Source organism: Rattus rattus, chromosome 13 (genome assembly GCF_011064425.1).
Source record: "Rattus rattus isolate New Zealand chromosome 13, Rrattus_CSIRO_v1, whole genome shotgun sequence".
NCBI classification, from domain to species: Eukaryota; Metazoa; Chordata; class Mammalia; order Rodentia; family Muridae; genus Rattus; species Rattus rattus.
Window position 1 is genome coordinate 21,635,251 of NC_046166.1, and position 17,095 is coordinate 21,652,345.

General features: G+C 41.3%; 1 protein-coding gene across 2 annotated transcripts in view; it reads left to right on the forward strand.

The window, feature by feature from the left end:
• Nucleotides 1-17,095, forward strand: part of Psd3 (pleckstrin and Sec7 domain containing 3) — a 373,120-nt gene that overhangs the window by 327,588 nt on the left and 28,437 nt on the right. For both annotated transcript variants that reach the window (XM_032918497.1, XM_032918495.1), the window contains 2 exons: nt 14,841-14,998; nt 15,813-15,957. In XM_032918497.1, coding sequence (XP_032774388.1) covers nt 14,841-14,998; nt 15,813-15,957 — 303 coding nt within the window. The remainder of the gene's footprint in view (nt 1-14,840; nt 14,999-15,812; nt 15,958-17,095) is intronic.

Consider the following 17,095-nt stretch of genomic DNA (forward strand, 5'->3'; position numbering starts at 1 on the left):
TGTACAGCCTAGAGACTGGAGCACCAGTCACTGGGAGTCTAGGCAGAAGCGAGGGTTTGTGGATGTCCACTTGATCCTGCTGCAGAGGCTCTTCAGGTTACTGAGCTGCCCACACGAGCTGCAGTACGGTAGACAGCCTTGGAGTTGAGGGTGCACTGGGAATGTGTTCTACAGAAGGCAGTGACTGTTCATCGCTGATAATCTCCAATCCTCCGTGATGCCTAATCTACCAGAACACAGTAGCAGATGCTAGACAGAGGTAAACTGTGTGGTGACAGTGTCATTTTGGGTTGCATGTACGTTCTTGTTTTATATCCTCTTAAAAGTGTTGAGAGCTAAGCACGCGTCACACAGTATGAACAATTCCAGACTTTCGAAGGTGACTAAGACGTACTGCCCTATGTCCGCCTACATAAAGATCAGAAAATGGGGCAGGGGGGGCTAAATTGGGAATTCACCAAGACAGTAGAACAAAATAACAGACATTGAAAATATTTTCACTGAAGAGGGCCACTCATGTTTTTAAAATATATATAGCTGTATATCTATAGACAGACAGATAGACATAGGAGGAATAAATCTCTGATGAAAAAGCACATAGCTGACAATACAGCACAGAGCATTTTAGCCAGAAAGCAACAATTTCAGACAATGTCTCATGTCAGTACAGTTGTGTTTCAAAGAGCATGTGTGTCACGAAGCCTAAAGAGATGGCATCATCACACTGTCTCAGTCTGTCTCATGCACACGAGAAGCCACTTCCTTCCTAGAGGAGTTTCAAGTTGAGACCTGCACTCCCACCAGCACACAGGTACTCAAATGACTTTAGGTGGCTCTTTCTTCCCTTCCAGGCAGCTTTCCCATAAGGCCTCGATTGCAAGAAGTGCTACATTGCTCCTCCCTCCTGCTCTTGGGATGACATTATTATATCTTAAAAGTTACACACACACACACACACACACACACACTGTACTTCAGGAACAGCTGAAAAAGTAACTCAATCCTGTCAGCTACTCATCTACTATGTTACAGGTCTGTGACTTGTAAGGCTCTCTCTTCCTTACTTCAGTCATCAAGAATAAATTGGTGCTGGAGTGACTGTGTACTGAGTGCTAAACTGTGGGGTTTCATGGAGGTTAAGTGAATTTAAGTGAGCCTGTGACTTATAATTTCAACATACAATGAGTTTATTATGATCAGAAGTTTATTATCCATCAGAAGGCAAAGAAATCCTCTGTTTGGGTGAAGTCATGAGAAAAGGCCACTACTTCCTTGGACGAAATGTTTAATTCATTTCAGCACCAGATCAGCTCACTGGTGTGGATGGGTGTATGGTAAGTGTGATACTGAGGCCTTAGAATTTAGCATCTCACCTGAAGGTCACTAGTCTGCATCCATTCTCTTGTCTTACACTGTCCAGATTCCTGGCATCAGTGACTTTGGTCTTCCCTTCTGAGAGGTCACCCCACTCTGGTCAGGTATCATTGCATCACTGCATCCTAGCCCAAGATGGCTGCCAGTATACTGGAGAGCGTTGCAGAGACAAGACAAAACAAGGGTTCTGCTTACTGGCTTCTGCGAATAAAATGGGTCTCCTAAAGAGACATGATAGCTAGCCACTAATGCGCCATTGACTGTAGCCACAGAGACACCATGCACAAGCACAGAGCCCCTGTGCCCGTGGAACAGCAGTGTTGCCACTGCTCTGCCATTGCCTCAAGCCTTTCACCAAGGTTTTCAACTATGAAATAGCCTCTAATGATTTCTATCCATGTAAGAAAGTACAATTTGAGTTTCATTAGGATTGAATAATAAAACTTTCCTCTCCCAAAAAAACCAAGCCAACAAAAGTCGTAAATTATCAGAAAAACTAAGTTTTATTCTATGTTAAAATACAGAGAAAAAACTCTCAGTTCTCTGTCTTCATTTGCCCAGCTCCCAGCCTTCCTTTGTCTCAGTCAAGTAAGCTTCCCAAAGAGAATGTCAAGAGTTAATTTAATATCTCACACCTGTCAAGTTTGTAAGCTGTCCTGTGTGCTTGTATCACCCGCTGTATCACTGTCTCCTTAGCATGGCCACATGATACAGCAGTTTCTTAAACATTAATATGAGAAATTTGTTAGTCTAGAGTGGATCCCTAGGGAGTTCCCCTTCACCCTTCTAAACTCCTCCTAGGAAAATATCCCTTGGAATAGCAACTTAAGTTTGATCCATGCACCTACATAAAGGTGGAAGAAGAGAACTGACTTAGAAAATATGCCATGTGTGGGCTCTAGTGATAGCCCAGCAGTTACCAGTTCCCACAAGGTAGTTCACAACTATAGTTCAAAGGACTGACACCCTCAAGCAGACATACATGCCCGTAAAATACCAATGCATTTTTGATAAATATAAATAAATAAATATGTCAACTGATCATACAATTAAATATATGTACATAGACTTGTCCTCTGACAACACACATTCACCATGGCACACAGGCCTCCAACACCCCAATGTTAGCTTTTTTTAATGTCAAACCTAACCTTTCCTATTCTCAGATTTACATTTAAGTATAAGTAACGTATTCACTAATGTAAACTTGAGCTCACAAGCTACCAATCGGGTGCAGGAGACAATAATGTTAACTAGGAAGTAAGATGATAAGGTTGTCTCATCTTTAGGATTAAGACCCTGGTGGACTTTTTCAATACTGTAAATGACAGATAAGATTGTAACACAGTGTTGGAGAGGTCAGTTCTCTGTCTGAAAACTTTAAGCACAATAAGAATAATTGGATTCCATCAAGGCTCTGAAGAACGAAGTAGGCCATTGAAGCATGGAGAAGTGTGTACCACCCAACACACAGTAAAGAAGGGAAGGTCATGGAAGCGATGTCAGTGAAAGCGATAACTGAGCCTACGTTAAAATGACAAATGGAAAATAAAAGTCATACAGGGATCCAACGGGGACAGGCTTGTGTGGACGTGTAGATGAGAAACCATAGCTCATTTGGGTAGCTTCAAGATCAGTGGAATAAAAATGTGTTTGGGACAGGTTGAAAAGGCCTAACAAGCTAGATGAAGGAGTTGAGTCTGAGTGAATGTGGAGCCGTTGTGTGAAGTGGACACTGACAGTTCTTACAGTTTAGAAGCATTAGCCTTTGTGCAGTGTGAAAATTGACCTAGAAGCAGATTCACTGGTGTGTGCAGACTAGATTGAACTAGGGCACGTTAACAGGGAAGGATCTAGTGGATGAATTTGAACTATGGTATTGCATTTCAAATTCTGTGGAATTGGAAGTGGCTATCTAGTATGAATTATGCATATTCAGATCTGGAACCAAGGAGAATGCCTAGAAATATAGTCTACAGACTCAGCAACAAATTATTGATAATTCAAAGCATAGGAATGAGATGATGTCACTTAAATTTTATAGATTGAGAAGATAGAACCAGGGTACACAGACACTGTATTTACCAGGGGAAACATTACAAAACATACTTACAGAGCTTGAATGAAGTGTCCAAAGAACTAAAACAGCGAAGAGAAACTGATATTCCAGACATCAGAGATGTTGGGAACATTCTCCTCTCATAAAGGAGGAAGTAGACCATTCACATGCATTCAAAAACCAGAAAATTATTTATAGAAGGTTTGATGGAGCGACAGGTGCTAGACGCCAGTTAGAGAAGAGTTGATGACACAAGGCAAGGAGCATATCGACAACTTCCTGTGCCCTCTTCTGGTGTCTCCTGCCTACAACTTTTGCAAGTAGCAGATCCCAATGTCTGTCTCATTTCTAGTTAATCTCTGAGTCTTCTCATTGAGTGTTCTTTAGAGGAAAATGAATTCCATCTGTCATTTTCTCCTGGTAAGTCTTGTTGAGTTTCTCTACCCTATACACAGTCTTCTCTGCACTATTAGGTCTCTTCTCTCTGCCATCATCTCAAATTTAACCTATAGACTACCCAAAGAGTGATGTCAGTCTCATTGATAAAATTTCACATTGGAGGCTAGGCAAGGGATGAACATACGGTCGACCCCTCACAGAGCTGGGACTGACAGTGGAGATGAAAAGACCAATCTTAAGCAACCGGTGGCTAGTGAAGTCTTAGCATCCTATGAATAACCCACTAGGTAACCTGATAAACAAGATGAGAACTATGGTTATATCTCACTGGCATAGCATTTACCCTGGGCCAATCTCCATCGCTACCATAAACAAACAAACAAATAATAAATGAATGAATAAATAAATAAGTATAGGTTAGAATCTAGAAAAATAACACAGGTAAAAGGGATATGTTTGGATAGGTAAGATAGTACAACATTTGGAGTCCTTCAGGGTTGAACCTCTGAGATACAACACCAGAATTGGGGCTGTAGCAATATTTACACACTTAACCATTTTGGAGTCTGAGAACCAATGTGGAAATATCATCACACTGGGAGTCCTAAGCTTCATGCCAATCTTTTCATTTCTTTTCTGACTCAAAGGGTTGTGTTGAGCTGTGTCAAGGGCTTTATAAAAGTCCATTAGAAAGGGGACGGTTTGTCTCATTCTAGTTTGAGTTGGTTTAGTTCAGTTTGTGGGTTTTTTTATTGGATATTTTATGGATTTACATTTCAAATGTTAACCCCTTTCCAAGATCCTCCCTCTCCCACCTCCCCACCCCCACTGTTTCTAAGAGGATGCTCCCGCTTCCACCCACCCACTCCGACCTCCTTACTCTGGCATTCTCCTACACTGGGGAAACAAGTGTTCACAGGACCAAGGACTTCTCCTCCTGTTGATGCCAGACAATGCCATCCTCTGCTACATATGAGGCTGGAGCCATGGATCTCTCCATGTGTACTCTTCGGTTGGTGGTTTAGTCCCCAGGAGCCCTGGGGGCTCTGGTTGGTTGATATTGTTGTTCTTCCTATGGGGTTGTAAACCCCTTCAGCTCCTTCAGTCCTTTCTCTAACTCCTCCATTGGAGTCCTCATGCTCAGTCTGATGGTTGGCTGTGATCATCCTCTTCTGTATCACTAAGGCTCTGGCAGAGCCTCTCAGGAGACATCCATATCATGCTCCCGTCAGCAATCACTTCTTGGCATCAGCAATAGTGGCTGGGTTTGGTGGCTGCAAATGGGATGAATCCCCAGGTGGGGCCATCTCTGGATGACCTTTCCTTCAGTCTCTGCTCTAGTCTTTGTCCCTGTATTTCCTCCTGTGAATATTTTGTTCCCCCTTCTAAGAAGGACTAAAGCATCCACACTTTGATTTTCCTTTTTCTTGAGCTTCATGTGGTCTGTGATTTGTATCTTGAGTATTCCAAACTTTTAGACTAATATACACTTATTATCAGTGAGTGCATACAGTATGTTAACCCCTTTTGTGGGAAGTCATTTCTTTAATAGCTGAGCAGTACTCCATTGTGTAGATGTACCACATTTCCTGTACCCATTCCTCCGTTGAAGGGCATCTGGGATCTTTCCAGCTTCTGGCTATTATAAATAAGGTTGCTATGAACATAGTGAAGCACGTGTCTTCGTTGTATGTTGGAGCATCTTTTGGGCATATGCCTAGGAGTGGTATAGCTGAGTCCTCAGGTAGTACTGTGTCCAATTTTCTGAGGAACTGCCAGACTGATTTCTAGAGTGGTTGTACCAGCTTGCAATCCCACCAACAATGGAGGAGTGTTCCTCTTGCCAGCATCTGTTGTCACCTGAGTTTTTTATCTTAGCCATTCTGATTGGTGTGAGGTAGAATCTCAGGGTTTTTTGGATTTGCATTTCCCTGATGACTAAGGATTTTGAACATTTCTTTGGTGCTTCTCAGCCATTCAGTATTCCTCAGTTGAGAATTCCTTGTTTAACTCTGTACCCCATTTTTAATAGGGTTATTTGATTCTTTGGAGTCTAACTTCTTAAGTTCTTTGGATATTTTGGATATTAGCCCTCTGTTAGATGTAGGATTGGGAAAGACCCTTTCCCAATCTGTTGGTTGCCATTTTTTCCTATTGACAGTGTCCTTTGCCTTACAGAAGCTTTGCAAGGCTCCTCCCCACTTTCTCTTTTATTATAAAGTATAGTTAGAATCAGGAATGATCCTGGCTAGGCAGGAAGAAGACAAAGATGATTCCCAGAGCTCATGTACTAATAAACTCCATAGTGCCTAAGGCAGGCTGATCCTGGCCAGACCTCCTCTGGCTCTTTTACTAATCCTGTACACTCAAGATATTTTATTTCCTTTTATGAAAGTGCTGACTTTGTGACCTTTCATGCTTTGCAAAGGTTACATACCCACACTGAATCATTTTCAATGTACAATGGTTGATACTTTTAAAGGAAGCAGGGAAATGGGTTTTGAAGCCTAGTATTCATTCCCAAAGGAGAGCTGTGATCTCACCCAAGGTTCATGCATCCTAATTTAGATTAATGACCCAGTGCAGTAGATAAATGTGTCCTCTCCGTGAGTAATAGAATATAATCACTGGTTTGTTTTTTTTTTTTTTTTTCCGGAGCTGGGGACCGAACCCAGGACCTTGCGCTTGCTAGGCAAGTGCTCTACCACTGAGCTAAATCCCCAACTCCTATAATCACTGTTTTTAAACTATAAATTCTTAATAAGATACTACAGCTGGAAGCATGCCTGGTCCTTGGGGTTTAAACATTTAGGCTGTGATCTAGAAGATTCTTCTAAAAATCCAGCTGCTGTTTGATTCCCAGCTAACAGAAATCTTGTTTGTTTCATGTAGTGGCTATGCCCCCTGCCTAAATAGATAGTGGGTCCAAACCATGCGGGCTCCTTGTTCCCATCTGCTGCTTTCCCCTCTTCCCCTTTCTCTCCACATACACCTCCATCCTTCCTTCCTTTCCTTCCTTTGTCTCCTTGTTCTTCTCTCAGCTTATTTCCTCTATCCCATCCTAACATTCGGTAGACATTACTACACCTTTTCCAATCATGGGAAAGATACAGAGGGAAATACCTGAGTTTTCTATTGACTTACCCTCCCAGGACCTGAACTCGGTGTGAGCGATGGTCAGTCCTGACAACAGTGTAGTAATGAGTGTGCCTTGAAAACACACACATACTTTAATTTATTTTGGACTTGTGTGCATGTGCTCACACTATGGTGCATATGTGCTGGTCAGAGGCAGGAGTCCAGTTCTGTTATTTCCTGTTGTGTGTGAGTCAAAGGGATCGAATGTAAATTGTCAGGCTTGACAGCACCTGAGTACTGCACTGTGCTTGCTGCCTCTAGAGGTCTCAGTCTCTGACTCCCCCCCTCATTTCTCCCCTCCTGCCTTTTCCCTTTTCCCCTCCCTTCTTCATCCCCACCTTTCTCCCTCTCTTCTTTCCCCTGTTCCCCTCCCCCTCCCTTCTCCTCTCCCCTGCCTTTCTCTCTCCCTCTCCACACCCGCTGTGCCCCAAGCATGCCTTTAGCAGCTTGTTAGTTAAGTCTGGTACGGACTCTTGCACCATCCTGACACTGTACTTATTGGAAAGTAGATAATGAGAAATTTTAGTTCCCCTTAAGTTATTTTTAAGACGTCTTTGTTTTTATTTTCGTTTTATTTTTTAGATGTTGGTCAGTGAACCCACAATCTTTTCCCAAGGGCAGTTGTTCTCACTCTCTTTCCAAGTAACTTCATACTCATTAAATCCGGCTCACTTGTCAAATTCATCCTAGAAAATTTCCTGTGTCTCACTGAAACCCAAGGCCTTACTGGGAGAGAGCAGTTCAAGTCCCACTATGAGGGTTAGGGCCCCAGGAGGTGGACTGAGGGGTTGTCAGTGGCAACAAAGACGAATCTTCCTGAGACCAGGATCACCATAGTCTTGTCCTGTAAAAGACAGACTCTGTCTGCAACCAAGTAAACAAACACACAGGGAACTGCATCATCTTGCTTTCCTTGGCTGTTCCCTGGAGTCTCCTTTCTACAGAAACATAGGGCATTTTCTACTGTACCATTGTCATGTATGAAAAAATTAGGTTAAATGAGACTCAAGCCTCCTTTCAGCTTTAAATTTGTGACTTTCACATATATGCTTAGTTTAGTCTAATAAACCATATTTTCGTTTGACTTGCTACTGTGTCTCCTGCCCAGGTTTGTAGATAGCCATACCTTCTCAGTGCTGTGTTAAAAAAATAAAAACAGATGAAACTGGGCGGTATTAGAAAAATAACTGAAAATACTAGAGTTTTCAAAAGATAACTATCATATTATAGAAAGTATTAGTACCGTGCAAGAACCAAGCATTATGGGACAACTTAGGAGCTATAGTGCATTAGTATTCTTGTGATTTTTGAAACCGAGCCTTTCTCTCTAACTGTGACATAAAGCTGGCAGGGATGGCTATGTGTTAAGTGGTCTGCGAGTGATAGCAGTTAACACCTCAGTCATTGTAATCATACCCGCCTTAGCTACCAATATTCCTGTTATAGCCTCATAGCAATAAGCTGGGGAATGGTCACGGTCTTTTCTCATTGTCTTCAGTGGTCATCAAGAGTATTTCCACTTGCTAGGCCTTCTAAATTACATGTCTCAATTGTAACTATTTAATAAGGTGTTAAGTAGATAGTGCTTTGACAGGAAGAGAACCTGAGCATGATTTCCTCTGCTTTTGATGGGTTTTGCCCCTGTCTAGGTTGAACTTTATAGTACCTGAGAACAGAAAATTTTCAAACCTGATGCAGTAATTTGTGGACCTACGGGTATTGTGGTGTGAATTCACAGAAGCTTTAATTAACAAACATTATAAGGGAAAGAACTCTGAAATGCATGCCCTAGATGGATGTAATAAGAGCCTTGTGAAATCACAGGGTGACTGCTTGTGAGGATGGCAGAGTGCTCTCCTGAGTCATGCTACAGAGCAATGCAGATTGTAGGGAACACGGGGAGAGTGGCGGGTTTGCAGGCATCGTTTTCACCTTCGTTTGTTGGAGAAAATGGGTTGTAATTGCATGTCATGGAGCCTTTTCTTCCCTTATAGAAAATGTCTTGATTGGATTTATCATCCTCTCTGTTTTACATCTAGTTTCCACAGCAAACAGTCTTGGGTTTGAATTGGTTTGATTACAATAATTTGTGCCTATTCCTTCCTTCCCTACCCTATCATTTAAATCCTGTCCTGTAGCTTAAGCAGTAAACGCTGAAGCTATCAGGATGGATTGAAGTTACTTCTTCTCACTCTTATTGCCAACCTGAGTACCCCCATACTTCCCAGCACTGCTATCATTGCGGGTGAAGGTGGTGGTGGTGGTGCTGCTGCTCCCCATCCTCCTCCTCTCCTCCTCTCCTTTTCCTCCTCCTCCTCCTCCTCCTCCTCCTCCTCTTCCTCTTCCTCCTCCCTCTCTCCTCCTCCTCCTCCTCCTCCTCCTCCTCCTCCTCCTCCTCCTTCCTCCTTCTTTTGAGTAAGGTTGGGTTACCCAAATGTATCTTATTGTTACTGCCTTGCATTTAAGATGATGATAACATTGTTTTACTATTAGCTGTACACACTGATAGACTTAAAGCCCCTAATGTCAGTTTAATCCCAATAAACAGAGCCCAGCTTCCATTTCTGCCCTGTGTCGAACATTCTTCCCAGTATGAACTGGAATGTGCCTTAGCATGCCTCCATCTGCCTCGGGATAAATAATGTTGTCTAAAGGCTGATGAGTCAGCTCCTGAGAATTGTAATAATGCTTTAATGTGAGCTCATTTGCAAAGGAATGAGCTTAGTTTTGGCTCCTAGTTCTAGAAACATGGGCTCTGACCAGGGCTCTCTAAACTACACTAATACCATGGCAGGGACAGGTGTGTTTCTATGATGCTCTCCCTCTCCTTAGAAGTCAGAGGACTCCTCCCTGCTCTCCTAATTCAGTCACTACCAAAAGGCTCAGCATCTACATGCTGGAGTTAGAGTGAGTTTCCAACTTTGCGATGAGATGAGCATGGGACTCTGGGAACTAAACATGTGCAGTAGACTGGGAACGAACTAATATTAAAACAAAGCATCGGAAGAGAACAAAGATGGCAAGTGCCGTCAGCCTGTGTTTGCAGGAGCCATAGGAAATGTGCAGTTTATACTCACTGCGGTTCACAGCCGTCTGAGAATACTGTGCTTTCCACTTACTTCTAAATGAAAACATTACCAGAGGGAAGCTGCACCAAATGCTTTCAAGTGCTAAAGTCATTGAGTGCTAATAGAAAACAACTGGCCTTGCTTGTTATTAATTCAAGCAGTTTGTTAGATACTATAATATAGGTGAGAGGTAAAACTGTAAGACTAGGTATGACCACCTCGAGGGGTACTTAAAGAATACGAAAGGGAATGGGCCAGTGTCAGGATGATCATTGAAAGAACAAACTAAAGCTATCATCTCCACTAATAGAGATATTTTCCCTAATTTGTAAGAGAAAAAACTAAGATTAGTAAGTTTAACTTATCAAAGATCACAAAGACATTATCAGAAGCAGGGATTTGAACATACAAGCTCTAATTCCAGATATCCATATTCCGAACCACAGTTTGTTAAGGCTGTTGTGTCCACTTGCCAGGAGAGAATGAAGAGATTACCATGGCAGTGTGTGACAATTGTCAGTTAGTATTGGGTACATCTAAGTTGGAGACCTTAAGTCTCTGGAACAACCATTACCATTGTGTGCAGTTATGTCGTTTACCTGCAGTGATAGTTAGCCAGCCATTTTAGTGCCACAGAAAGAGAATCGGCGAGATTTCATATTTTTTAGACTAGGTAGATGAGAAATTAAAGTACAGCCAAGCAAAAATTACCGAATGCCACGAATAAAGACAAATGTCTATGAGATTCCTACTAGAAAATGTAAGAGGAAAAGGAACTTAAAATAGGGAGATGGCTCAGTGTATTAAGTGCTTGCTATACAAGTAGAGACCTAAGTTCAGATCCCCAACACACACACACACACACACACACACACACACACACACACACACACACACACACACACACAGCAGTAACAGCAGCAGCAACAACAAAAAATCCAGTCATGGTACCATGTACTTGTAACATCAGTGCATTGGCTTAAGGAATGGTGGACAGAAGAACCCTGAGGTTCCATCTAGCCAGCCCAGATGAACTAGTGAACCTCAAATTCAGTGAGACACTCTACCTTCAGAAGATGAGGTAGAGGGTGATTGAGAAAGACACCAACATTGACTTCTGGCCTCCACACCTGTGCCTAGCATATTCATCCACATGCACATACGCTATCCACAGCACACAGAATCAGAATGCCGTTGGACTCTATTATATTGGAAAGTAAATTAAGAAAGACTTTCACGTGCAGACTGTAATGCGTATGAGCAGAAAGACTGCAACTGAGAATTCTATATCCATTTCTATACCTGTCACAAATACCCTGAAAGGTACTTGAGTAGAATGAGAGTATGTGACCCACATGAAGAAAATGCTTGAGAGATCAAATGGATAAGAAAAGGTTTATCAAGATGAAACAAAGAAATAAAGCAAGTGAGCAGTGAGCCATGGAACAAATCCAAAAGAACAAAGAGAGCAAGCAGTAACATGGAAGGCAAAATACAGTTCCTTGAAACAGAAAATTCATAATAAATATATTTTAGTAAGATTTCAAAATAAGGCGTACTAAAGTATTCCAGCCATGTGAGAATAAGAAGGCTGAGATAAAATGATTTAAAAGTCGTGTAAATATGTGTGATGAGTTTTAAAAAACATACAGCATTTGTGTGGAAGATATCTTTGGAATTTCCACCTTACATGAGTAACTACAAAAGTTGGTAGAAAAATACTCAAAAATAGTAGATAGTGCATAGTCTTAAAATCGATAATACTTAAACCCTAATGCACTAAGCTGTATAGAGACTAACTTGTAAAAATGGAAGTTATTAAGCATAAAAGGAGAACTCAACATTTCCTCTGCAGAAAGTGGGAGAGGTCAGTGTGTTCTCTGAAGGGGATGGACAGTGGGAAAACATGTAAGGACAGGAGGAGACTAGTCAGTATGTTTGATTTTAAAAGCTCACTTATCTAATAATAATGTACCTTTTCAAGGAGCATAAACAAAATCAACACGCTCTATGCTACATAAATACCTTTAATAACTGAATGGAAAATAGACACTATAGACCACATTCCCTGATCGTAAGCCAACAAATAAAAATATATAACGACACACAATTAAAGCTTTAGGCACATCTACCACTAAGGTCAAAGAACATATACAAAAATAAAACTATAGACTACCAGAGGTTAATGAGAGAGAGACACGATTTATTTCTAAACTGTGTTATAGTGTGTAACTCATACTCAAACAAAATGTACAGCCTTAATTATTCCTTAATTAAAGAAGAAAATGGGCAGGCTGTGGTAGGACACAGCTCTAATCTCTGTATTGGGAGGCAGAGGCAGGAGGATTATTGTAGACTAAGGCTGGCCTGTCTTCTGTTTAGTGAGTTATAAACAGGGCAGAGCATGCAGTAGATCTCACCACAAAAGATCAAGAAAGGAGAAAGATGAAAAATAAGATCAACAATTATCTTTTAAAAATACATATAGAAAAGGACGAAACTTGGGAGAGTTGAGGGTAAAGCCTGAGTTACAGAGCGCAGAACCAAAAGAGGTTCACAAGCATTCTAGACTAACACCTGAGCAGGCCGGTCCCGGTTTGTTGGGAGGACATGCTCAAGGATGGAGGCGTGTATAATTCTCTGGGCTAAGGTCAGGGCTGATCATTTCTCTCCCTCCCTTTTTCTCAGCTTCCTATCTAGAAACAGAGTGCACTGGCTGCAGGGCCATGCCTGCAGGAGTATGTATATGTATGCTCAGTGTGGTCCTGGGGCTAGAGGGGATTTTATACTCCGGCTACCTGTACTCTAAACTCCTACTCAACAATGTGTCATGTGAAGAGAGTCATAGACTTTACAATGCTGAGTCACTGCGAAAGACTTTTCAAAAGTGCGAAGGGCCCTCCCAACATAGCTAGACTGCACTAATAGAACTCGGTCCGCAATGTGTTTTTAATTGTGTCGGTTTACATTAAATGTTCTCTTTTCATTGGCTTTTGTTCATCTTACCTTGCCACAAGACTTCGTCAGCAACAAATCATAACCCCCGAGCCTTAATAAACCAGGACCCTTTGTGATCTCATTCTGGAAGTTGTCCTTTAACTTGTAGATGTTATTGTAAATGTGGGGAATCGTTATGTTGCTACTGGTATTTACTTCATGAGTAATGGAAAAACCTTTGCCTCTCAGCTCAATGCAGATAGGGATCATTAACAATCAACACTCAGCATGCCTTTTTTTATTCATTTTGAGTAAGTTCCAGACATTAATATAGTTGAACTGTTTGCATCTCGATTGCTATTGGTGAAAAACAGGGCAATGTGAGAGAAAATTGGTTTTTAAAAAAACTGGGGAAAAAGCCTGTAATGAGAGGAGTAACATCCTCTCTTTCCTATGTTCACAGTGAGACAGTGATAAGAGGTGTGTGCGTGTGTGTGTTGTTGTTGTTGTTGTTGTTGTTGTTGTTGTTGTTGACAGTGCTAATATCCTATCATATGCTCACTATGAGACAGTGATAAGAGGTGTGTGTGTGCGTGCGTGTATGTGTGTTGTTGTTGTTGTTGTTGATAATGCTAATATCCTCTCGTATGCTTACTATGAGACACTAATAAGAGGTGTGTGTGTGTGTGTGCGTGCATGTGAGTATGTGTGTGTGTACATGTGAGTGTGTATGTGTATGTGTGTGCGTTTGTGTGTATATGTGTGCATGTGAGTGTGTGTGCAAGTGTGTGTGCATGTGTGTGTATGTGTGCATGTGAGTGTGTGTGCATGTGAGTGTGTATGTGTGTGTATGTGTGCATGTGAGTGTGTGTGCAAGTGTGTGTGCATGTGAATGTGTGCAAGTGTGTGTGTGTGAATGTGTGTGTGTGTGTGTGTGTGTGTGGTGTTATAGTTTATAGTAGAAACATAAGTTTGGTAAACATCTTGGTTTTGATGATATATGAGAAATGGATCCTAAGGTCCAGAAATGTGTACTGTCACAGCTTGTATCACAAGCAGCAGATAGGTCGGGTTCTTGTTTTTTTTTTTAATATTGGTTTTATCCTTTATTTATTCCAGTGAAGCCAACAACTACTAGAAATAATTGAAAAACCTATTTTAAATTCTGATTATTATTCTACTAGCAAAGTTTTGTTTGGCTGTTATATTTGGATGGTATCAATACAAAGAATCTTTGAAAACTCTGAACTATGTAGTTATTGCCAAGAAGTAAAATTGTATGTATATGACACCTTCCTTATGTATTTTATACCTGTTTAGAAAAACAGGTCAAGCTTTATCTTAAGTTGGTCTTTTTCCTCATCAGAAAAGCTAGAGAAATTCCTTTATTTCATTGTTCCTTTTGGTTTTGATAGTATTAACCACCTCAAAAGATAGGCTGGGGAACATGGAGTGTGTTCAGATAAAGGGCTCAGACACATTGTTTCTACCATAAGGACAGTTCTGTTGAAGGCAACTGTCAGCTTCTGCATGGGCCCATTTGTTTCTGAAACCCTCTCATACTTCCTCTTGGCCCTGGCCATGTTGCTGGCTTGGAGGATGTGTATGTCTCTATCCAGCCTTCCTCAGCAGTCTATCTTAATTAATGCATATTGGCCTTATTAAAATAATGCCTTTTGAGGTGTGCTGCCTCGTTGCACATAGTTCAAAAATGGGATCATCTGTTAAATTTACAAAGTTATCAAGAGTTGGAACTCCCCGTTTTACTTTCCTAGTATTTCCATGGATTTTTCTAAAAGGTTTTCCATTCATTTCCCATTCAGATCTCCACAGTGCTCATGCTCTTGTGCTTTCTTTGTGTGCAGGATGAGTATAAGCCCGAGAAGTCTCTGTCCGATGAAGACTTGAAGAATGCAGTCAGTGTGCACCATGCTCTAGCATCCAAGGCCACCGACTACGAGAAGAAGCCGAATGTGTTTAAGCTCAAGACTGCAGACTGGAGGGTCCTGCTGTTCCAAACCCAGTACGTTTGTTGGTTTTGTTCTTATTTGGTCTTCGTTTCTTCCCCTACACACACCTCTTTCTCCTTCTCTTTACTTTCTCCTCCTTCTCTTCTTCCCTCTCTCCATATAGAGGATCCAACTCTGATCTCTATACTCATGATCTCTCTCTCTCTCTCTTTCTCACACACACACATCATATATACAATAATGATATTTTTAAAGAGTGATGCCACCAATATTGACCTATAAGTCTTTGTGATCGGTATCTTGTGTGTCTTGTGCACCTACCTAAGACTAGGATTACTGGGTTGCATTGTTAATGTGTAGTTAATATGTGAGGAAACAATTCAGTTCTTTCTCGCACTGGTCAGACATGCCTTTTTATATTTCTTTTTTACTGTGTATGCCTGAGTTTAATTTTAAAATATAATTTGTGACTAAAAGAGGAAAGTTAACTTTAATATTATTAATAATATAATTAATGACTATTGATAATATTAATATAATAGTGATAATATTAATATAATTAATATTTAGTTTTGGCCTAGACTACCTTCTAAGGAAAATGGATATTTGCAAAGTATACATCCCGTTTTGCCTATGTCCTTCAGAGAGAGCTACAGTTTATTCAGTAGTGATAGCCCCTGTGGCCTTTCATTCCCACAGTGACTGCTGATCGCTGTTGAGAATGGTAACCTCCAGTGAACCAGTGAAGTTTCTCACTAAGAATAAATTATTTTAACGTGCCATTTTAAATCAGTAGAAGGCAAAAGGCTAAGTGTTTTCTACATGGACAGAGCACTATCCTAGCGTACATATCTCTTCCTCTTGTAGGAGTCCAGAGGAAATGCAGGGATGGATAAACAAAATCAACTGTGTGGCAGCTGTATTTTCTGCACCACCTTTCCCTGCAGCCATTGGCTCTCAGAAGAAGTTCAGCCGCCCACTTCTGCCAGCCACCACAACAAAATTATCCCAGGTAAGCAAGCCAGTGTGATCATGCTCTGTGCTTGCTGAAGCATGCCTTGTGGTGATACCAATATTAACTAATTTTTAATGTTGAAAGATTGTGCATATTTTGGTGTGTCTTGTAAGGTAAACTTTGCAGAATTGCATGATTAGGCAGGTACAAAGGGGTTGTGCCCCAATTTCAACACTTCAGACCTGTGCCTACATTTTTACTTTTTAATCCTAATTTTATGTTACATGACTTAGGGTTGGGGCAATATCCTGGCTTGGTGATGAGCTTTTCACCTTTATTCATTACTTTCCTTTTCCTGAGTGTTTCGCTGAGGAATATAAAAGTATTCCCATGATTTCCTTCTCACTGTATAGCGAGAGTCGGGTAATTCCAGTTTAATTCTTCGCCCTCTGGGAAGAAGTGGTGAGATTCGGTTCCACTAAACTCATCCAGGTCAAGAGACCAAGCTCTTTTTCATATTCATTTCGATCTACTTCTCTGCTGTTGTCTGATTAATCAAAAGATTATCCTACCCTAACATTGTTAGATTAGTCTTCCCAAAGATTATCATACCTTCTCCTCGAAGCTGTGGTCTGAGGCCCTGCCAGCATTAAACATGTCTGAAATAGCCCCACTGCCATTGACTAGTAAGGGATTTTGGATGTTACTTCCATGTCCTTATGAAATTCTTGTTTCTTAATATAGAATTAATGTCATCTAGGATAGGCCAGGCACTTGTATGGGCCAGAACCTTGTATAGCACAGAGGACATGATAGTTGAGCAAAAGAGGAAGCCCAAGATCTGATAGGAAGCTTAAAGGAAGCCAAGCTGTTGTCTGATGTGTGATATAAGGGATTAGAGGGGAAAAAGCCAGATGCCAGAGCTATGTGCTTGTTTTCATGGCTAAAGAGGCCTTGTGACCATCAGGAATATACCTCTCAGGAAAGCAGGGCCATGTCATGAAACAACGTTGTCCTAACCTGTGCTGCTATAGCAGAATACCACAGAGTCGGTAAGCAGCGATCAGGGTTTTCCTGTTGTGCGGTAATCGCGTAGAGATTGCATGGTGAAGAGAACAGGGGGCTGAGCAGGAGAGAGTGGAGGGCATCAAGCTGATGCTTAGCAGCTCCCGCCTGTACTCAGAACAGCAGTCAG